The sequence below is a fragment of the Nyctereutes procyonoides genome, unplaced genomic scaffold, assembly GCF_905146905.1.
Source record: "Nyctereutes procyonoides isolate TBG_1078 unplaced genomic scaffold, NYPRO_anot_genome, whole genome shotgun sequence".
NCBI lineage: Eukaryota > Metazoa > Chordata > Mammalia > Carnivora > Canidae > Nyctereutes > Nyctereutes procyonoides.
This window is the reverse complement of record NW_026575135.1, coordinates 21,384,482-21,406,808: the sequence shown is the minus strand read 5'-3', so window position 1 is coordinate 21,406,808 and position 22,327 is coordinate 21,384,482. Positions and strand designations below refer to the sequence as shown.

The 22,327-nt window shown below is 41.5% G+C and overlaps 1 protein-coding gene and 1 pseudogene across 3 annotated transcripts in view; both read left to right on the top strand.

Moving 5' to 3' along the window:
* The first annotated feature begins 203 nt into the window (after window positions 1-203).
* MELK (maternal embryonic leucine zipper kinase) overlaps window positions 204-22,327 on the top strand; it is a 96,599-nt gene continuing 74,475 nt past the window's right edge. For 2 of the 3 annotated variants that reach the window (XM_055302743.1, XM_055302745.1), the window contains exons 1-6: window positions 204-314; window positions 7,485-7,580; window positions 10,197-10,282; window positions 10,864-10,980; window positions 19,582-19,725; window positions 21,389-21,457. In XM_055302743.1, coding sequence (XP_055158718.1) covers window positions 7,523-7,580; window positions 10,197-10,282; window positions 10,864-10,980; window positions 19,582-19,725; window positions 21,389-21,457 — 474 coding nt within the window. In that variant the 5' untranslated portion in view covers window positions 204-314; window positions 7,485-7,522. The remainder of the gene's footprint in view (window positions 315-7,484; window positions 7,581-10,196; window positions 10,283-10,863; window positions 10,981-19,581; window positions 19,726-21,388; window positions 21,458-22,327) is intronic. The other variant, XM_055302744.1, reaches the window with a different exon arrangement.
* On the top strand, window positions 20,550-21,043 carry LOC129494922 (interleukin-1 receptor-associated kinase 1-binding protein 1-like; annotated as a pseudogene).

Sequence of the window (22,327 nt, the reverse complement as noted above, 5' to 3'; positions counted from 1 at the left end):
TGGGGCCTCGGGAGCCCCAGACCCGCTCTGCGGTGCCCTCCCAGGCCCAGCCCTTCCGGGGGGGGCGGGGGGCCCGTCGGAGCGCCACTGCGCGCTCCCGCCGCGCCCGGCCCCGCCCCCCGCGCGCCCCCGCCGCGCCCCGCCCCTTCCGGTCCGGGAAGGTTTGATTTCCTTGGCGGGCGGAAGCGGCCGGAACCCGGCAATTCCAAAGCTTCCCAGGGGCTCTGGGCGCTGGCTTCTCCGCTCGGGACCGCTGGCCGGCTCCGGTGTGCTTCTGCCCGGCCCCGCCCCTCCCGGCCCTCCGCCCCTCTCAGGTCAGTGTCTCCGCCGTAGGTGAGGGCCGGGGTCCCGGCTGTGACGCGGCGCGGGGGACCTGGAGAATTTCTCCGGAGCCCCACCTTGCGAGCCCACTTCCCGGATGATCTAGTGAGGCTTCCCGCCCCCCGGTTTTCTCCTCTGTGAGTGGGGATAATGATCGTCTCTAACTCGGAGTTATTGATGAGGCGCAGGCAAAGCGTTTGCCACTAAGGGGCTTGGAGAGTCGTGAGTTCCCACATTACACGTGTCCGTGACCCAGTCTCCGCGGAAGAAGGTGGAGGAAGGGTTCCAAGTTATTTCTGTTCTTACAGCCCAGGGCACTGGGGCAGTGCAGTTCAAGAGGAAACTGTTATGTTGTTACCGCCCCCTTTTCAGAGTCCAGATCCTTCTTCCCCCTTCACTGTCCCCAAGTAGTGGCTTAAGAAGGCTCACGCCAAAAGGGACATGCCCTGACTGCCAGAGCAGTAGAAGGAGCAGTACCCCCAAGAAACCAGCGGGGAAAAGGGAAACTCCCAAAGGAGAGCGTCCCAAGAAAGCGATCAGTCCTATAGCACCTAGGATGAGTAATTGTTCCTGAACTTCACCTCCGATGTTTCTCTTTGGTAGTGGGATGGGGAGGGGGGGAGTGGCGGCGGGTTTGAGAGGTACCTGGAGTTTTGCTTGGAAGTCAGTGTGCTCCAACTTTCTTGTTCATGTTTTGGTTTCTGCTTCCCATGTTTGGGGAGAAATCAGAAAGTCCCTTACTGCATCGTCATTGGGCTTGTTTCACCAGCGGATCTGCCTTTCTTACCTACTGTGGACCAGCCAGATGAGCAGATGAATCCCTTAACGCCTTTAGGAATGAATGCCTCTTCGTTGGTGCCCCTAGAATCCTCTGCGAGGCAGAAGGACAGGATGTTAATTAAATGTATCAATTACAAGGCCACATTATATACCATTCGGTATTCTTCTTATTTGAAATATCCTCAGCATAGTATCTTAACCAAGCTCATCGATGAGGTAAATGTATTACCCAGCAGGTAATAGCATAGCCCGGATAATATCATTAGTAAGAAATTGCCTCCAATTTGTTGCTCTTCTATAAAATTTGGTGATAAACCTTCTGTTACCTAAGCAGTTGCCCCAGAGAAGTTCAAGATACTAAATGTATATGCCTCCAATTCTTCTATGTGGTCACACTGAGAACGACATTCAGGTATCCAAGTGGGGCCTAGTTTTCTTCAACATTATCCACAGTGGAGAGGCTGCCTTCCACAATGATCATATATCTTTTTTTTTTTTTTAAGATTTTATTTATTTATTCATGAGGGACAGACAGAGAGAGAGAGAGAGAGGCAGAGACACAGGCAGAGGGAGCCTGATGTGGGAGTCAATCCCAGGTCTCCAGGATCAAGCCCTGGGCGGAAGGTGGCACTAAACGGCTGGGCCACCAGGGCTGCCCTCAATATCTTTTTAAAGCAGCTACAGAGTTAGGTTACTCCAGCCCCATCCTTCCTATGTTCTATACTTCCAAAGTCTAGAGGATAAACAGAGCACTTAAGAATATTTAGAACTAGCTCCACAAAAGCCAAGTAAAATCTGCTGTCATTTGTACCAGTTTGCAATGCAAACTTTCTACAGTAGCAAAAATGATGGTTACTGGATTCAGTAGATTTGATTGAGGCCCACATTTGTATTACTCATCCAAAAATATGGTGTAATTTGAGGATGGGGGGGATGTAGATAAAGAGAAGAAAGAGAAAGAAAAGGTGCTTGTCTTATATTGGTGTAAGTTGATCTTTGTTAGTTGATTTGGGGCTGTGACCTGGAAGTTCAAAACTCATTTGTGTTAATTGTGAATTCTTGTATCTCTCATCTGGGGAAGTGAATTCCAAGGTCATACAAAAGGTTGTCTCCTTTTGAATGTGTCAACAGAGTTCAATCTTTTGTATGGAATTTAGACATGTGCACTTGGCAGTTAGGATTCTTATATTTTGCGAGGCCTCTGTCAATTTCCATCTCATGGTTTTTAAGCTTTGAAATGTCTCTTTGTGTTTTCTCTTTAGCCTCTGTGTTCTGAATACCTCAATACCCCAATACTGCCTAAGCTGGGGCTTTGCTCTCTAATGAACCTGATAGCCTACTTTTTTTTTTTTTGATAGCCTACTTTTTAAAAATATTTTATTTATTTATTCATGAGAGAGAGAGAGAGAGAGAGACAGACAGACAGACAGACACAGGCACAGGGAGAAGCAGGCTCCATGCAGGGAGCCCAACATGGGACTCAATCCTGGGTCTCCAGGATCAGGCCCTGGGGTGAAGGCGGCGCCAAACCACTGAACCACCCGGGCTGCCCAGCTTGCTTTAAGCATTTTAAAAGGAGATTTAAGAGAATATTTGAAAAAATATTGTTTGTAGCTCTTGCACTTTTGATTATTTCATTTAGATTCAGTTTTTTTCTCTACCTCAATTTAAGATGATACCTCATCCTCACTGTACTCAGGATCTCTCCTTTTACATTGTCTTTTTTTTTTTTTTTATAAACTCATTGCACTCCTTTTTTTAAGTTTTATTTATTCATTCATGAGAGACACACACACACAGAGGCAGAGACACAGGCAGAGGAAGCAGAGGAAGAAGCAGGATTTCTGTGTAGAGCCCGATGTGGGACTCCATCCCAGGACCCCGGGATCACGACCTAAGCCAAACGCAGATGCTCAACCACTGGGCCACCCAAGCGTCCCAACTCCCTGCACTCGTGAAGTGGAACTTGAATTTTAGATCTTCCAAAGTCATGACCGTTTTTAAGGCTTTGTAATTGCTGGCTACTCAATTCCTGGACGAGGAACAGAGTGAACATGGTGCTGGCCACTCATCATTTTGTGGCGGCCTTGCTAGAACTCTGCCTGTGGGTGAACGGAGACTGTCAGGTTTCTAGAAATGAGCACTAATACCAGGCTTCTACTACTGAGAGTCAGTGATCAAGATGTATGAGCTTTGCCCTTTCCACCTGGAACTTCACTTCCGAAGCCCCAATTGGATATGCATGTACTCACTTAATTTTTCAAAATGTTAGAGAGAATGGGGTCTGAGGATCCTGGCCTGCTTTGCCATAGCTAGTCCGCTGCTAGGTGACCAGGGGAGACCTGTGCACAGGGGTCAGGTTGGGCAAAGGAGAATTTCGTTACTACCCAGGTATTGGCCTCAAACACCTTTGTGAACTCTAGGGTCCTGATATGCTGTGCTGGATTATATGGGAGATTATTTGTGCCTGACTCAGTGACCTTCACTTGCCTGGGCTTCCTGATTCCTGCTTGGCTTTCTAAGGGGTGTTGGGGCCTCTCTTCCCAAGGTTGAAATCCCCCAGTCCTGTCCTTCCACACTAGCCTCTGGGAAGGAGAGCGTCTTAGAGGAGCCATTTCTGTGTGGGGTCACAGATCTTTCACCTCATGTCTATCCATAAAGAAAGCTCCACTTTGCAGTACTGAGACTCAAGCTGTAGGACTTGACCTATGTATGAACACTTTTAGAAAACTTTAGAAATCTACTCCCTAGAAACTTTTTTTTTTTTTAATACTTTCTTTTTATTTATTTATATGATAGTCACACAGAGAGAGAGAAGCAGAGACACAGGCAGAGGGAGAAGCAGGCTCCATGCACCGGGAGCCTGATGTGGGATTTGATCCCGGGTCTCCAGGATCGCGCCCTGGGCCAAAGGCAGGCGCTAAACCGCGGCGCCACCCAGGGATCCCCCTAGAAACTTTCTTTTACTCGTTTTACTTTTTTCTACCTTCTTGGCTTCCATGAAACTATATTCTTCTAATTCTTTCTTTTCTTTTTCCTTTTTGCCTTTTTCCACTCCTGGCTATAGGCCTGGTATGGGCAAGACTTTAGCTGTCTACATTTTAAAGATTTGTCTTTCACTTTTAAGTCTTTATACAAACTGTAATTGATTTTGTGTGTAATATGAGAGAGAGAGAGCACCAATATTCTTTTTTTCCATGTGGCTCATCTGTTGTCCCAGCTTCAAATCTGCATTTCCAGTTGCTGGTACCTCTAAAAGCAGTTTTAGTTCAGTACATGTTGACTTTTTTTCCCTTGGGATCTTTGCACCTAAATTCCCTCTTTTTAGAATATCCTTCCTCTCCTTTATGGGCTCACAACTTCTGTTGAGGCCTACTGAACAAAGACCATTAAGAAATAATACTCCCTAGGAACCGAAAAGGGGCTTATAGGATTTGAGCTTGTGCTGGTGATTTTAAGAAAGGATTAGGGAAGCAAGGACCAATTTTAGAATGAATACTGTCAAAAAGCTGTAGCCTTTCAGCAGGTGGGTGTCTTAAGGAAGCAGGAGGTGGGAGGATATTGGTGAGAAAATAGTGGTGAGTCTAAGGATCATTATCATTTTTTAAAAAATATTTTATTTGTTTATAAGAGACAGAGAGAGGCAGAGACCTAGGCAGGGGGAGAAGGAGGCTCCCCGTGGAGAGCCACAGGGGACTTGATCCCAGGACCCCGGGATCACGACCTGAGCCAAAGGTAGATGCCCAACCGCTGAGCCACCCAGGTGCCCCAGGATCATTATCATTTTAACAGTTCCTCCAATTTCATTACCTGAGGTTGATTTTCTCACTTTTCAACCTTTCAATTGGATCTTGGCTTAAACAGTATCTTCTCAGCAACCCATTCTGACCACTATTGCCGATTTCTTTCCCAGTATTTATGATAGCTTTTAATTATGTATTATCTGTTTATTTGCTTTTTGTCTTCTCTGCTAGAATGTGAGATTCATGAGGGCAGGGACCGCATTTCTTCTCTGTTTTAGAGTTAGTGTAAAACACAGGTCTGACACATCATAGGTGTTCAGTAAACACATCTGTATGATAAGTGAATAAAAGAAAATCAAGATTGACAGTGATTGCACTAGCACTTCTGCCCTATATACTGCTAATCTCTAGTTAAACAGCATATCCTCCACAAAAAGATAAAGCTGATACATAAGCTGTGTGATCTTATGTATCATGTACACAACAGGGCCCTACTCATCCCCATTATTATTATTATTTTTAAAATATTTTATTTATTCATGAGAGACACACACACACAGAGAGGCAGAAACATAGGCAGAGGGAGAAGCAGGCTCCGTGCAGGGAGCCTGAACGGGACTCGATCCTGGGACGCCCGGACCGTGTCCTGAGCCGAAGGCAACACCCAAACACTGAGCCACCCAGGTGTCCCCATCCCCATGATTTTTTGTAATTCTACTTAATTTTAAAACTGACAAAAATCAAACCAGATCTACCTAAGACCTTTTTATTTTTTTATTTTTTTTCCTAAGACCTTTTTACAACTAACATATGTATATGCATATATATATTTTATCTTTTTAAAGATTTTATTTATTCATGAGAGACACAGAAAGAGAGGCAGAGACAGAGCAGAGGGACAGAAGCAGGCTCCCTCTGGGGAACCTGATGTGGGACTTGATCCCAGAACCCCGGGATCTCAACCTCTGAGCCACCCAGGCACCTATATATATATTTATACATACTTAAGAATATAGTTGACTGTTGAAGAACACGGTTTTGAGATGTACGAGTCCACTTATACATAGTTATTTTTTTTTTTTGGGTATGGTACAGTGCTGTAAATGTATTTCACTTATTTATTTATTTATTTATTTATTTATTGAAGATTTTTTTACTTACTAGAGAGAATGTGCACAGAATCTGGGGGAGGGGCAGAGAGAGAAAATCCTTAAGCAGACTCCCTGTTGAGTACAGAGCCCAACTTGGGGCTTGATCCCAGAACCCTGAGCTGAAACCAACGGTCAGACGCTTAGTCAACTGAGCCACCCAGGTGCCCCTTTCCCTATAATTTTCTTTTTTTTTCAAATTTATTTATTTATTTATTTATTTATTTATTTACTTATTTATTTATTTATTTATTTATTTATTTATTTATTTATGATAGTCACACAGAGAGAGAGAGAGGCAGAGACATAGGCAGAGGGAGAAGCAGGCTCCATGCACCGGGAGCCCGACGTGGGATTCGATCCCGGGTCTCCAGGATCGCTCCCTGGGCCAAAGGCAGGCGCCAAATTGCTGCGCCACCCAGGGATCCCTCCTTATAATTTTCTTTCTTTCTTTCTTTCTTTCTTTCTTTCTTTCTTTCTTTCTTTCTTTCTTTCTTTCTTTCTTTCTTTTTTCTTTTTTTTTTATGATAGTCACACACAGAGAGAGAGAGGCAGAGACATAGGCAGAGGGAGAAACAGGCTCCATGCACCGGGAGCCCGATGTGGGACTCGATCCTGGGTCTCCAGGATCGCACCCTGGGTCAAAGGCAGGCGCTAAACCACTGTGCCACCCAGGGATCCCTATAATTTTCTTAATAACATTTTTTCTCTAGCTTACTTTATTGTAAGAATTAAGTATATAATACATATAGGATATAAAATAAGTGTTAATTGACTATGTTATTGATGAGGCTTCCTGTCAACAGTAGACTGTTAAGTTTTGGGGGAGTCAAAAGTTCTATGTGGATTTTTGACTGCAAGGGAGTCCAATGCTCTTAACCCCTGCATTGTTCAAGAATCAACTGTGTATGTAACACATATAAGTTGTGGAGCATAGTAATAAAATATGTAACTCATTGTATGTTTCTTAAAATTGTATATCATTGAAATCTTAATTTGCATTTCCCTGATGACTAATAAAATTGAACATTTTTTTATTGGTAACTTGTGTTTCTTTATGAAATGCCTTTTAATTTCATTTGCTTTTTTCTTTTGGGTTGTCTCTTTCTATATTGTATATAGTATATTCTGGATAAAAATCCATGGTTTATAAGTGTTACAAATATTTCTCACATTTATGGTTTTCTTTTTTTTAAGGATATCTTTAGACATGTAAAAGTTCTTAATTTTAATGTGTAATGTATTTTTTTTTATTCTTTAAATTTTTTAAAGGTTTATCTTTGAAATATAAGTCTTTCCTGGATCTGAAGTTGACTTTTACATATGGTATGAGATAGGGATCCAGTTTTTTTTTTTTTTTAACTATATAGCTAATCAGTTTTTTTGGTATCATTTATATGTCTGTGACATATTTATATGTGCACTTATGAGAGTGGAGGAGATAATCTCATAGTAGTTCATTTTTTGATCATGTACTATTTCTGTCTTATAGGTTCTTTTTGTAATTTTGTATAAACCTCCAGGAGGACTATGAAAGATTATGATGAACTTCTCAAATACTATGAATTATATGAAACTATTGGGACAGGTAATTTTTTTTTTTTCTTGGAAGCAGAGGACAGATCAACTGTTTGAGAATATAGTGTATTTGGGAAGTCATGAGCTTTTCAGTTTAATTTTAAAATTCTTCAACCTACTTTAGAAAGAAAAAGTGGAACAAGAGAGAGGAGAGTAGGGGCACCTGGCTGGCTTAGTGGTTGAGAGTCTGTCTTTGGCTCAGGTTGTGATCCTGGGATCGAATCCCGCATGGGCTCCCCGCAGGGAGCCTGCTTCTCCCTCTGCCTGTGTCTCTCATGAATAAATAAATAAGATATTTAAAAAAAGAAAAGAAAAAAAAAAGAGGGAAGTAGTAGGAGAGGCCTTATAGGTCATTTCATTTAGAATGAAAGTCACTAGAGAGTTTTGAGCCAAGCAGTGATCTATCTGACCTTTGTTTTTAAGGATCACTCTGGCCGCTTAGTTGTGAAAAACGTGGGCTGGGAAAGGCAGGAGCAGGAGCAGAGAGGTGTTAGGTGGTTATTGCAATGATTCAGGTGAGTGATACGGGAGATAATGGTGACTTGAATGAGGGTGATAGCAGTGAATATAGTGAATGGGATTCTGTACGTGTCTGTGTATTTTAACTTATTGAGGTACAACACAATACAATATGCAAAGTACACTCGTCTCCATGGAGTTTTATGTATGTGTTCCCTGTTCAGATCAAGACAGAACTTTTCCAGTCAGTACCTGCCTCTTTTACCTCAAGGTAACAACTGATATGTTTTGAAGACAGAACCAATGGGATTTGTTTTTGTTTTTATTTTTTCAAATTTTATTTATTTATTCATGAGAGACACACACACAGAGACAGAGACACAGGCAGAGGGAGAAGCAGGCTCTCTGTGGAGAGCCCGATGTGGGACTTGATCCTGTGACCCCGGGAACACGACTTGAGCCCAGGGAGGACGTTCAACAGCTGAGCCACCCAGGCATCCCTTTGTTTTCGTTTGTTTTTTTAATATTTATTTATTTATTTATTTATTTATTTATTTATTTATTTATTTATTTATTTATTTTAAGATTTTATTTATTATTTATTTATTCATGAGAGACAGAGAGAGAGAGAGAGAGAGAGAGAGAGAGAGGGAGGGAGGCAGAGACACAGGCAGTGGGAGAAGCAGGCTCCATGCAGGGAGCCCGACATGGGACTCGATCCCGGGTCTCCAGGATCACACCGTGGGCTGCAGGAGGCACTAAACCGCTGTGTCACCGGGGCTGCCCTGTTTTTGTTTTTAAAGATTTTATTTCTTTATGAAAGACAGAGGCAGAGACTTGGGCAGAGGGAGAAGCAGGCTCCCTGTGGGGAGCCCATGCAGAACTCCATCCCAGGACCCCGGGGATCACAACCTAAGCCCAGGGCAGACGCTTAACTACTGAGCCACCCAGGTGCCCCAGAACCAATGGGATTTGTTGATGGGTTGGATGTGGGGTGTGAGACAAAGGAGAAGGGCTACAGATTTTTGGGAAATGTTGAGTTGCCATTTACTAAGATGGGGAAGACCATAGCTTTATTTATTTATTTATTTTATTTTTTTTATAGCTTCTTTTTAGAAATGTTAAGTTGGCAATTTCTTTTAGATACTGACTGTGGACATTTATCTACCTTTTGATACAGTTTTGAAACAATATCCTGCTTCTGATCCAGTTTTAAAACTGAGTGGAAAACAAAAACGAAAACTGAGTGGATGTTTCCTATTATCTTTTTCTCAGCGACTTTAATTCTAGTGGTGTTAATTATAAAGCAAAAAAAATTTTTTAAAGATTTTTATTTATTCATTCATGAGAGACAGAGAGAGAGAGACAGAGACACAGGCAGAGGGAGAAGCAGGCTCCATGCAGGGTTCCTGATGGCGGGATGCGGGACTCATGCAGGGTTCCTGATGGCGGGATGCGGGACTGCGGGACTCGATCCTGGGACCAGGATCACACCCCAGGTGGAAGGCAGGTGCCAAACCGCCGAGCCACCTGCTGATCCCCAATTATAAAGCAAATTTAATTGCAATGTTAATTATGAAGCAGATTTCTAAGTAGTGAATTGTTTTCCTGTTTCTTCAATCTGAAGTTAAAGATATGGGATGCCTGGGTGGCTTTCGGCTCAGGACGTGATCCTGGAGTTCTGGGATCAAGACCCCCCATCGGACTCCCTGCATGGAGCCTGCTTCTCCCTCTCTGCCTATGTCTCTGCCTCTCTGTTTCTGTGTCTCTCATGAATAAATAAATTAAAGAAATAAAGTTAAAAAAAATCTTCAGCTAGACATTGAATCAGGAGAGGTTAGGGTCATGGCTAGCACTTTAGAAGCAATAGGAAGAAAGAGCCACAAATTTCCAGGAGGATATGGATTGATAGAGCTTCTTAAAAGCATATGGCGGAAAAAAAAAAAAAGGCAAATGTCAGGGGTGCCTGTCTGACTCAGCTGGAGTGTGAAACTCTTGATCTCAGGATTGTAAATTTTAGTCTCTCGTTGAGTATAGAGATTACTTAAAATCTTAAAAAAAATAAAAGCATGTAGAAAGATATTTGTGCCTGAGTCCTTGGGTTGCTCTGATGATGATTTCAGGTTACTCTTACTTATCTCTTCATAATACGTTTTCCTATATTCAGGTGGCTTTGCAAAGGTCAAACTTGCCTGCCACATCCTTACCGGAGAAATGGTAGCTATAAAAATCATGGATAAAAATGCACTAGGGGTAAGTTTAAAATTATTTTCAAAATATGTATAGATTAGTTTTGTAAATTCAAACCTGAATTTGCTCAAATGTTCTGGTTACTACTTTTATGAAAATACTTTTTCTATAGTTTTCTCTTTTTTGGCTTGTTTTTAAAATTGTCCCATGGAAAAGTCGAAAGATGGAGACAGTGAAGACCTGTGTGTTTTTCACTTACATCACCAGTTTTTAGCTCCACATGCTTCTAAGGGACACTGATATGGCTTAAATGGCAGCACAGGTGTGTCTCTGTTATTTTCCTTGCTTGGAATGCTAACCCTCTAAGGGAGTCTGAGATTGTTTTGATTTTTCTGGACCTTGTACTACTGACCCACATCAAATTACTCTTTCATAAAAGAGTTCATAAAAGAGGGTTTCATAAAACCTTCAAGGCTTTTTTTAAATGTCCATACAGATAATTTTTGTTATATCCTTGTGTACTTTTGAACAGTTTGTTTTGAGGCCATTGGTTGCTTTTGCTACTCAGCATTAAAGTTGTTGCTCTCAATGCTTGGTGCATTTCCCAAATAGGTTTATTGTTCATGTAATGTGTTTTGTCACAGAGTGATTTGCCTCGGATCAAAACGGAGATTGAGGCTTTGAAGAACCTGCGACATCAGCATATATGTCAACTCTACCACGTGCTAGAGACAGCCAACAAAATATTCATGGTTCTTGAGGTTAGTAGTATGGTCTAGAGACCTAAACGTATTTGGTCTCCGTCTTAGTCCACTGGGCTGCTATAACAAATATCACAGGCTGCGGAGCCTAGGAGCAATAGAAGTTTATTTTTCACAGTTCTGGAGGCTGGGGATTCCAAGATCAAGGCGCTGGCATGGTCAAGTGAGGACCCTTCTCCTGGGTGATGGCTGATGCCTTCTTGCTGTGTCCTTCATGGTAGAGGGGCCGAGGGATCTCTCTGGAATCTCATTTATAAGAGCATTAATTCCATTAAGGAGGGCTTCACCCTCATATCCCAGTCACTTCCCAAAGGCTCCACCTCCTAGTACCATTATCTTTTGGGGGTTAGGATTTCGCCATATCAATTTTGCGGGGAAATCAAATATTCAGACCATTTCCATATACTCTATCAATAGTTAAGTGAAAAGTGTGTTTCACTTGAAAGATTATAATAAATATTAAGTGGCTTACATGTTTGAGTTCTGTCTATAATAATTTAGATTGAGTAGACATATATAAGTTGGAAATTCATTGTAAATGCACGCTAAGACACTTTTTTTTTTTTTTTAAGATTTCATCTATTTATTCATGAGAGACATAGAATGAAACTAAGACATAGGCAGAGGGAGAAGCATCTCCCCACAGAAAGCCCGATGTGGGACTTGATCCCGAGACCCCTGGGATCACGCCCCGAGCCAAAGGCAGATGTTCAACCACTGAGCCACTCAGGCATCCCTCTAAGACACTCCTTTTTTTTTTTTTTTAATTTTTATTTATCTATGATAGTCACACAGAGAGAGAGGCAGAGACAGGGACATAGGCAGAGGGAGAAGCAGGCCCCATGCACCGGGAGCCCGACGTGGGACTCGATCCCGGGTCTCCAGGATCACGCCCTGGGCCAAAGGCAGGCGCCAAACCGCTGCGCCACCCAGGGATCCCTCTAAGACACTCCTAATGGGATTAGGATTAATGATCAGAATGTTAGAATTTGTTCCTAGAGGGAAGGATCCACTCCAGTTTTATATGGCCTATTAGTCTAGGGCTGCCAGAACAAACTACCACAAACTTGGTGGTTTAAAACAACAGAAAAAAAATTTTTTTTTTTAAACAACAGAGAAATTTATTATCTCACTTCTGGAAGCTAGAAGTCTGAAATCAAGGTGTGGGTAAAGTTGGTTTCTTCTGGAGACTCTGTTCTGTGCTTCCTACCTAGTTTCTGACAGTTATTGATAGTCTCTCATTCCTTAGCTTGTAGCACTCCTGTCTCTATCTCTGTCTCTCTTTTTTTTTTTTTTTTAATTTTTTATTTATTTATGATAGTCACAGAGAGAGAGAGAGAGGATAGGCAGAGGGAGAAGCAGGCTCCATGCACCGGGAGCCCGATGTGGGATTCGATCCCGGGTCTCCAGGATCGTGCCCTGGGCCAAAGGCAGGCGCCAAACCGCTGTGCCACCCAGGGATCCCTATCTCTGTCTCTCAATGACTGACTGACTGACTGACTGACTGACTGACTGATTTATTTATTTATTTATTTATTTATTTATTTATTTATTTATTTATTTGAGACACAGAGAGAGAGAGAGAGAGAGAGAGAGAGAGAGAGAGGCAGAGACACAGGCAGAGGGAGAAACAGGCTCCACGTAGGGAACCTGATGTGGGACTCGATCCCAGGTCTCCAGTCTCCAGGATCACAGCCTGGGCTGACGGTGGCACTAAACCGCTAAGCCACCTGGGCTGCCCTAAATGACATATTCTTATCTGTGTGTCTGTGTCTTTGTCCAGATTTCCATCTTCATGTAATAACATAGTCTTGAATTAGGGTCCACTCTGATCCAGTACAACTTCATCTGGACTTGATTACATCTACAAAGATCATTTTTAAAAAGATTTTCTTTATTTACTCATGAGATACACACACACACACACACACACATACACACACAGAGGCAGAGACACAGACAGAAGTAGGCTCCATGCAGGGAGCCCAATGGGGGACTCGATCCTGGTTCTTCAGTATCACTCCCTAAGCCAAAGGCAGACACTCAACCACTCTGCCACCCAGGCATCCCACATATACGAAGATCTAAATAAGGTTATGTTCATTGGTACCAGATGTTAGGTCTTACACATATCTTTTGGGGGACACAGTTCAACTCGCTGTCCATAGGTAGTCTTCTTCAATACATGTGTTAAATGAATCAGACCTTTCAAATTTTAGCTGTCCTTTTTGGCCCAAAATGTAAAGTCTTTAGAACTTCCATCATTCATCTCTTGTTTCATTTTCTTTAGTCTCAGCCAGTTAATTTGTAACTGCATATCATTTTTATAGATTAGCTCTGTTTCGAAAGCACATTTAAAAATTTGTAATGTTGGGGTGCCTGCATGGCTTAGTTGAATAATCCCAGGACCCTGAGATCTTGACCCGAGTCAAAGTCAGATGCTTAACCGACTGAGCCACCTAGGCACCCCAGGAGTATATAATAAAAGGAAAACTCTCTCTCTCTCCCATATCCCAGTCCTTCAGTTCCCTTTCCTCTGGCTCAGTCACTTTTCTTGTGTTTCTTATAGATTTTCCATGTACAGTTAATCCTGAACAACATGGGTTTGAACTGCATGGGCCCATTTATACACAGATTCCTTCTTTTCCTTCCTTCCTTCTTTCCTTCCTTCCTTCCTTCCTTCCTTCCTTCCTTCCTTCCTTCCTTCCAAGGGTGGGGTGGGGCATGGAGAGGCAGAGGGAGAGGAAGATTCTTAAGCAGGCTCCACACCCAGCATGACCTGAGCTGAAATCCAGAGTGGGATGCTTCACTGACTGAGCCACCCAGGAGCCCCCACAGATCCCTAAAAAAAAAAAGATTTATTTATTTATTTATTAATTTATTTATTTATTTATTTATTCATTCATTCATTCATTCATTCATTCATCTATCCATCCATCCATTCATTCATTCATTTGAGACACAGAGAAACAGAGACATAGGCAGAGGGAAAGAAGCAGGCTTCCTACAGGGAACCTGATGCTGGACTTGGTCCTGGGATCATGATCTGAGCCAAAGGCAGACACTCAACCACTGAGCCGTGCCCTCCCACAGATTTTTTTGCAGTGCAATACTGTAAATGTATTTTCTTTAAAGATTTTATTTATTTGAGAGTGAGAGAGTGAGCGAGAGCAAGCAGGAGCAGGGGGAGAGGGAGAAGCAGGCTCTCTGCTGAGAAGGGTGTCTAATGTGAGGGCCTGATCCTGGGATTCTGGGATCATGACCCCAGTAGAAGGTAGAGCCACTCAGGTGCCCCTATATTTTCTTTTTCTTATGATTTTCTTTTTTTCTAGCTTACTTTATTGTATGAATACAGTATATTATACACAAAACACACAAAAGATGTGTTAATTGACAGTTTATGTTATTGGTAAGGCTTTTGGTCAACAGGCTGTTTATAGTTAAACTTCAGGGAGGGTCAAAAGTTATATGCAGATTTCAAAAAATTAAAAATAGAATTACCATATGATCAGTAATTCCACTACTGATTACCCAAAGAATATGAAAACACTAATTTGAAAAGATATATGTACTCCAGTGTTTATTGCAACATTAATTACAATAGCCAAATTATGGTAGCAGTATTGATAAATGATTGGATAAAGAAGACACACACACACAGAGGAATATTACTCAGCCATAAAATATAATGAAATCTTGTCATTTGCTACAACATAGATGGAGCTAGAGAGTAGTATGCTAAGTGAAGTAAGTCAGAGAAAGACAAATACCATATGATTTCACTCATATGTGGAATTTAAGAGACAAATGAACAAAAAACGAGACAAACCAAAAACACTCTTAACTATGGAGAACAAACTGATGGTTACCAGAAGGGAGGTAGGTGAGGGGATGGGTGGAATAGGCAAAGGAGTTTAAGAGTATACTTTTCCTGGGATGCCTGGGTGGCTCAGGGGTTGAGCATCTGCCTTTGGCTCAGGGTGATCCCGGAGTCCTCTGATCAAGTCCCACATCAGGATCCTTGCATGGAGCCTGCTTCTCCCTCTGCCTTGTCTTTCTCTCTCTCTCTCTCTGTTTCTCATGAATAAATAAGATGATTTTTATCCAAGACCATTTTTTTTGAAAATATTTAATTTATTTATTCATGAGAGACACAGAGAGAGAGGCAGACACAGGCAGAGGGAGAAACAGGTTCCATGCAGGGAGCCTGATGCGGGACTTGATCCCAGGACTCCAGGATCATGCCCTGGGCCAAAGACAGGCTTTAAACCACTGAGCCATCCAGGGATCCCCAAATAAAATCTTAAAAAAAAAAAAAAGTATACTTGTCCTGATGGGCACTGAGTAATGTATTGAATTATTGAATCGTTATATTGTACACCTGAAACTAATAAAACACTATGTTAACTATATTGGAATTAAGATTAAAAAAACAGGATCCCTGGGTGGCGCAGCGGTTTAGCGCCTGCCTTTGGCCCAGGGCGCGATCCTGGAGACCCGGGATCGAATCCCACGTCAGGCTCCCGGTGCATGGAGCCTGTTTCTCCCTCTGCCTATGTCTCTGCCTCTCTCTCTCTCTGTGTGTGACTATCATAAATAAATAAAAAATTAAAAAAAAAAAGATTAAAAAAACATATGCAGATTTTCAACTGTCAGGGTGGTTGGCACTCTTAACCCATGTGTTCAAGGGTCAATTGTACTTAATCCCTGCATATATCTTATATGCTTGTGTGTGTATATATATGTTTGCATATATTTATGTATAAATATATATAAATATGCATGTGACGTATTAGTTTCTGTCACACAAATGGTCACATACTCTAATGTTCTGTACCTTATTTCCCCTGGCACTTAATATTTTAGCTTGGAGACCATTTATGTACATTCATAGAGGTTTTTAATGTTTTTATTTCACTTTATTTTGCATTTCTTTATTTGAGAATATAAAATAGGCTCTTTGTGTAAATCTTACTGGATAGCATTTTTAAAAATTAACTATTGAGGCATCTGGCTGGCTCACTCATTATACCATGTGACTCTCGATCTTAAGGTTGTGAGGTCAAGCCCTCCACTGGGTGTAGAGATTATTTAAATAAGTAGAACTTTATTTATTTAAAAAAATATTTTATTTAGTTATTCATGAGAGACACAGAGAGAGGCAGAGACATAGGCAGAGAAAGAAGCAGGCTCCATGCAGGGAGCCTGATGTGGGACTCGATCCCGGGACTTTAGGATCACGCCCTGAGCCAAAGGCAGATGCTCAACCACTGAGCCACCCAGGCGTCCCCTTCCTGACCCTTTGAAGTTAATCCCTATAATCCCACCTGCCCACTACTACCACTACCAGTGATTAATGGTTTCATTTTTGTCACTAGATTAATTAATTAATTAATTAATTAATTAATTAATGTTACCTATGAAGATTTTTGTGTTTGGTGTCTTTTGTTCAGCATACAAGTCAGTACATCAGTGTACTGTTTTATCCCTTGCTATTTTCACTTAATACTGGAGATTGTTTTATTTATTTATTTTTTAACATTTAAAAAAAATTTATTTGAAAGAGAGCAAGCAGGGGGAGAAGCAGAGGGAGAGAAAAAGGGAGAAACAGACTCTCCACTGAATAGGGAGCCTGATGTGGGGCTCAATCCCAGGACCCTGGGATCATGTTCTGAGCTGAAGGCAGACGCTTAACTGACTGAGCCACCCAGCCACTCTGCCATGCCCTCCCACACATTTTAAGCATATGACATTAAAAAAAATTTTTTTAGGTGAATGATATTTTATTTTTTCTTAAAGATTTTATTTATTTACTTGAAAGAGAGTGAGCAAGAGAGAGCGTGAGCACAGAGGGAGAAGCAGACCTCCGCTGAGCAAGGAGCCTGATTTGGGGCTCAGTGCCAGGACCCTGAGATCATGACCTGAGCTGAAATCAAGAGTCCGATGCCTTTTTTTTTTTTTTTTTAAGATTTTATTTATTTATTCATGAGAGACACACAGAGATAGGCACAGATACAGGCAGAGGGAGAGGCAGGCTCCATGCAGGGAGCCCGACATGGGACTCGATCACGGGTCTCCAGGATCACACCCTGGGCTGAAGGCGGTGCTAAACTGCTGAGCCACCCAGGCTGCCCTTAAAAAAACATTTTTTTGAAGATTCTTTAATTTATTCATTTGAGGGATCCCTGGGTGGCGCAGCGGTTTGGCGCCTGCCTTTGGCCCAGGGCGCGATCCTGGAGACCCGGGATCGAATCCCACGTCGGGCTCCCGGTGCATGGAGCCTGCTTCTCCCTCTGCCTGTGTCTCTGCCTTTCTCTCTCTCATTCTATGTGACTATCATAAATAAATAAAAAAAATTAAAAAAAAAATAAAAAAAAATTTATTCATTTGAGAGAGAGTGTGGGAGTAAGAATACAAGCAAGTGGGAGGGTCAGAGGGAGAGGGAGAAGCAGACTCCCCATTGAGAAAGGCGCCGCATGCGGGGCTGCATCCTAGGACCCCGGGATCATGACCTGAACCAAAGGCAGATATTTAACTGACTGAGCCACCCAGGAGCCCCTAGAATTCTATTTTATAATGAAATTTAAATAGTGTGAGCATATTTGGGTTGTTTCCAGGCTTTGTTGTTACAAACAATGCTGTTACAGTGAATGATCTTGAAAGTGTATTTTTTTTTTAAATTTTTATTTATTTATGATAGTCACACACAGAGAGAGAGAGAGGCAGAGACATAGGCAGAGGGAGAAGCAGGCTCCATGCACCAGGAGCCCGACGTGGGATTCGATCCCGGGTCTCCAGGATCGCGCCCTGGGCCAAAGGCAGGCGCCAAACCGCTGCGCCACCCAGGGATCCCCGTTAGGGTATATCTATAGGAATGTTTTCTAAGTGTGGAACTATGAGGTCAAAGGCTATAGCTATCTGTGATTTGAATTGATGTTGCTGGGACACCTGGGTGGCTCAGTGGTTGAGCATCTGCCTTCAGCTCAGGTTGTGATCCTGGGATCCCAGGATCGAGTCCCACATCGGGCTCCCCGGAGGGAGCCTGCTTTTCCAGAACTCTACCTATGTCTCTGCCTCTCTCTGTGTATCTCATGAATAAATAAATAAGATCTTTAAAAAAATAACTGATATTGCTAAGGTGAAATGAAATATATTTTTTTAAAGTTTTATTTATTTATTTTTTAAATTTTTTTTTTAATTTTTTATTTATTTATGATAGTCACAGAGAGAGAGAGAGGCAGAGACACAGGCAGAGGGAGAAGCAGGCTCCATGCACCGGGAACCCGATGTGGGATTCGATCCAGGGTCTCCAGGATCGCGCTCCGGGCCAAAGGCAGGCGCCAAACCGCTGCGCCACCCAGGGATCCCTATTTTTTAAAATTTTTAAATTTATTTATGATAGTCACACACAGAGAGAGAGAGGCAGAGACACAGGCAGAGGGAGAAGGAGGCTCCATGCACCGGGAGCCTGACGTGGGATTCGATCCCGGGTCTCCAGGATCACGCCCTTAGCCAAAGGCAGGCGCTAAACCGCTGCGCCACCCAGGGATCCCTGAAATGAAATATTGAATGAAAACCCCAGTCTACAGAAAAGCACAGGCAGTCTTGAGAAAAAGGAATGGAAAGCTTAGAGCTTTATATTCTGCTACCTATTCTTCTGCAGCTTATTAGGAACCTCTGTAGAACTGGGCTCCTTAAGGTACAGACTGAAGAATTAGTGGTCTCCAGGGTAGAAAAGCAATAATTGCTGCTGGGGGCTGCCTGGCTGCCTCTATCGGTAGTGTATGACTCTTATCTCAGGGTTGTGAATTCGAGTCCCAATCAGGTATAGAGATCACTTAAAAATAAAATCCTTAAAACATTATTTTTTTTATTATTTATTTATTTATTTATTTATTTAAACATTCTTTTTTTTTTTTTTAAGATTTTATTTATTTATGAGAGACAGAGGGAGAGAGAGAGGCAGAGACACAGGCAGAGGGAGAAGCAGGCTCCATGCAGGGAGCCCGATGTGGGACTCAATCCCGGGACTCCAGGATCACGCCCTGGGCTGAAGGCAGGCGCTAAACCGCTGAGCCACCCAGGGATCCCCAAATCCTTAAAAAATTTTTTAAGAAAATACTACTAGGTTTTTTTGTTTGTCATTTTAGGGAATTACATTAAATATGAATGCATTAAGAAAAGAATGGGTTTTGGGGTTTCTGGGTGGCTCAGTTGATTGGATATCTGATTCTTGATTTTCGTTCAAGTCATGATCTGCACTCAGTGGGGAGTCTGATAGAGATTCTCCCTCTCTCTCTGCCCCCCCACCTTTCCTCTCGTGCTCTCACTGTTTCTGGAATAAATAAATCTTTAAAAAAAAATCACAATGTTAGTTGGTTCTACTACTACTTACTGGTCATAAAACTGCTTGAGACCAAGAGCTATTGTTCTCTTTCCTGTAGTAATTGTTGATTTGTTTGATCTTTAGAGTATATTTCCCTGGTTTCCCTTTGGCTTTTAGTTGAATTATTGCTGAGTTAAGTATAATTTTCTGTTGTAATTCCTCTGAAGTGATTTTCCTGGGTAGTAACAATATCTGTGTCTTTGTTGGTGCTGAAGTACTGCCCTGGAGGAGAGCTCTTTGACTACATAATTTCCCAGGATCGCCTGTCCGAGGAGGAGACTCGAGTTGTCTTCCGTCAGATACTTTCTGCAGTTGCTTACGTACACAGCCAGGGCTATGCTCATAGGGACCTCAAACCAGTAAGTGCCTGTCACAGATACTCTCCTGAGAGTTCAACACCATTTACCAGTAATTACTGGTTTTCCAAGTGTTCTTTTTGTTTATGATTTAGCTTGGCTTCTTTTTTTGTTTCACTCATAATGGATCACTTTTTTCCCCCTTTTTTCTTTTGACTGTAGTAGGCTTTTTTGGATGTGCTTGATTATTGGCATTCTGTGTATTTGTCAGTTATGCACAGCATTATGAATGTCTTTGTAATCAGCTGGGGAATATAAACCTCAGGATTTTATCTCTTGGAAAGAAGAGTTTCGAGTATTTTCTTTGAGAGTATTGTCATTAAATACTTTCCCTTCAATACTCTTCCTGACCTCATTTGCCTTTAATTTTATTTCCATTATGCTTCAGAAGGGAACAATTCAATGGAATAAACAGACTAATTTTCAAGCACAGAATAAAAATGTGAATACTCTTAAGTTTGTAGGCTCTGACTACTATGTATGATGGTGAACATGGATTTTATGTTACTTGATATTAGAGTCAGGGAGCTAGAATTGATTGACAAAATATGGCAATGTTACTATCCTCTTCCCCCTGTTTATGCCCAGCCCTTTTATTTCAGTTCATTCTTTTGATTTGGCACACATTGTGTTTGCTTGTAGTTGAACTTCAGGGCACCAATGAGAAAATGGTTTATGCTAAAGTGTCTTGAGGGGAAGCAGGATATTTATCAACATTCCTCCTCTTTCCCCTTCTATACTTCTTGTCATTTCATTCTTTTTTAATGATTTTCATTCTATTGTTCCCAGGCTGTTTAATATAAACAATCTTAAATCTTTATTGGTTTTGCTGCTACCTGGACTACATCACACACAACCTCCAGCAGCAGGGTCTGCAGACAGAAAATGTACCTGTGACAAAGGGTTTTAGGAGAGTGGAAAATGCTTATCATATGGAAGCAGAGCTCTGCAGTACATTTACTGAATTTAGAAAAATGCAAAATATTTGTAACTTTATTGTTGAAAAGCTAGATAGCTCTGTTGTCATCAGCCAACCCCAGTTCTGTTATACTCCAGGTTCTGTTGAGAATCTAAGATGGCAAGCTTGTTTTGTTGTGAACGTGTGATGCAAAGCTCAAGAAGTCTATAACCTTATTGGCCAAATTCTGGGAAAGTCTTTATTCATCAAAAAAGAAACAAAAGAATGGGAAGGCCAAATAGATGATCCCAGTCATCCAGATTCTCAAGTTCATTAACTGTACAACAAAAAAATCACAGTGCAAAAATGTATGCTGCTTCAAAAGTATTTATAACTCTTGAAATAAAAGGAAAAGATAAGGAAAAAAAAATCTCTGAAATTCCAACCAAAATATATTATGTTTGCATCCTTTTGTTTTTTTATACTTTGTATAATGTTTGTTTTTGTCCCGAATATATATACTGTATAGTATATAATATAAAGTGTTTCTCCCTCCAAAATCTGTCAATCTTTGAGTAAGTTCCTACTGAATACCTACATTTACTTTTTATATTTAAAAGCTTACTATGGGAAATTCTCTGGAAATAAATGTCCTATATGTGAAAAAAAATCTTACTTATTTAGAAATTGTTTTTGGAAATGGCTAGAGGTAGGATGTGATATAAGGAAATCAGTACACAGTTAATGAAAATATCTTTGTTTTCCCAGGAAAATTTGTTGTTTGATGAATATCATAAATTAAAGCTGATTGACTTTGGTCTCTGTGCAAAACCCAAGGTAAGTGGAGAAATCAAAATGCATTTATTTCCTTTGTAAATGCACCTCTTAGTATGTTATCTTGCAATGACTTAGCCTTTACTGAGCCTGGGTGTATCCATTAAGAGTGTTAAATTTCATCCCTTCTAGAAGTTCTCTGGATGGTTCTAATATGTAGCCAAGATTGAGAACCACTGCTCTAGGTCCAGGGTTGGTCCTGCTGATGACTCCATGGGTGTGCTGTGAGAGAATTTGCAGTGCTGAGGTGACGTGAGGTCATTAACAACATGAATGCTGAATTGATCATGTGTTTGCAGTTTGAGTATGTTGCCACTAGATGATGCTTTTGTTCATTTAAATAGAGTTTTGGGAATTTAGTGCAAATCTTTCTTTGTTTATCCAAATGGTTATATAACTACAGTTACATTTTGAGAGACAATCCCCTTTCTTTATAAAAGAAGAAGGAAGAAGTCCATATACACTTTTAAATTTATACTGTTATATATTTCCTTAATTTGCACTCCACAGTTAAGTACTGGTGTTCTCCAGCATACCTTGAGGTGACTTTGAACTTTCCAGCTGCGCTGTCTGCAGAGCTCCTGTGTGGCTGCCTGTTGGAGGCTTCCTCCTGAGTTCTCTAATGATGGCACTCACAGTCTCTAAAATGAGCTGTCTACACTCATTAAGAATGTTGAAATTGCAGACCTGTCTCAACCCTTTGTAGTCCCAGGATTATTTCCTGCCCCAATCAAAATTAGCTAAATGCAAAGGGAAGCAGATTTTGCCCCTTCAGCGGAATGTTTGATTCTATCTGATTTTCCTCCCCTTCCCTTAGCTCTTCAGAGATTGTCAATGGATCCTCTTGTCTGGGAGCCAAATGCTATAAGGCAT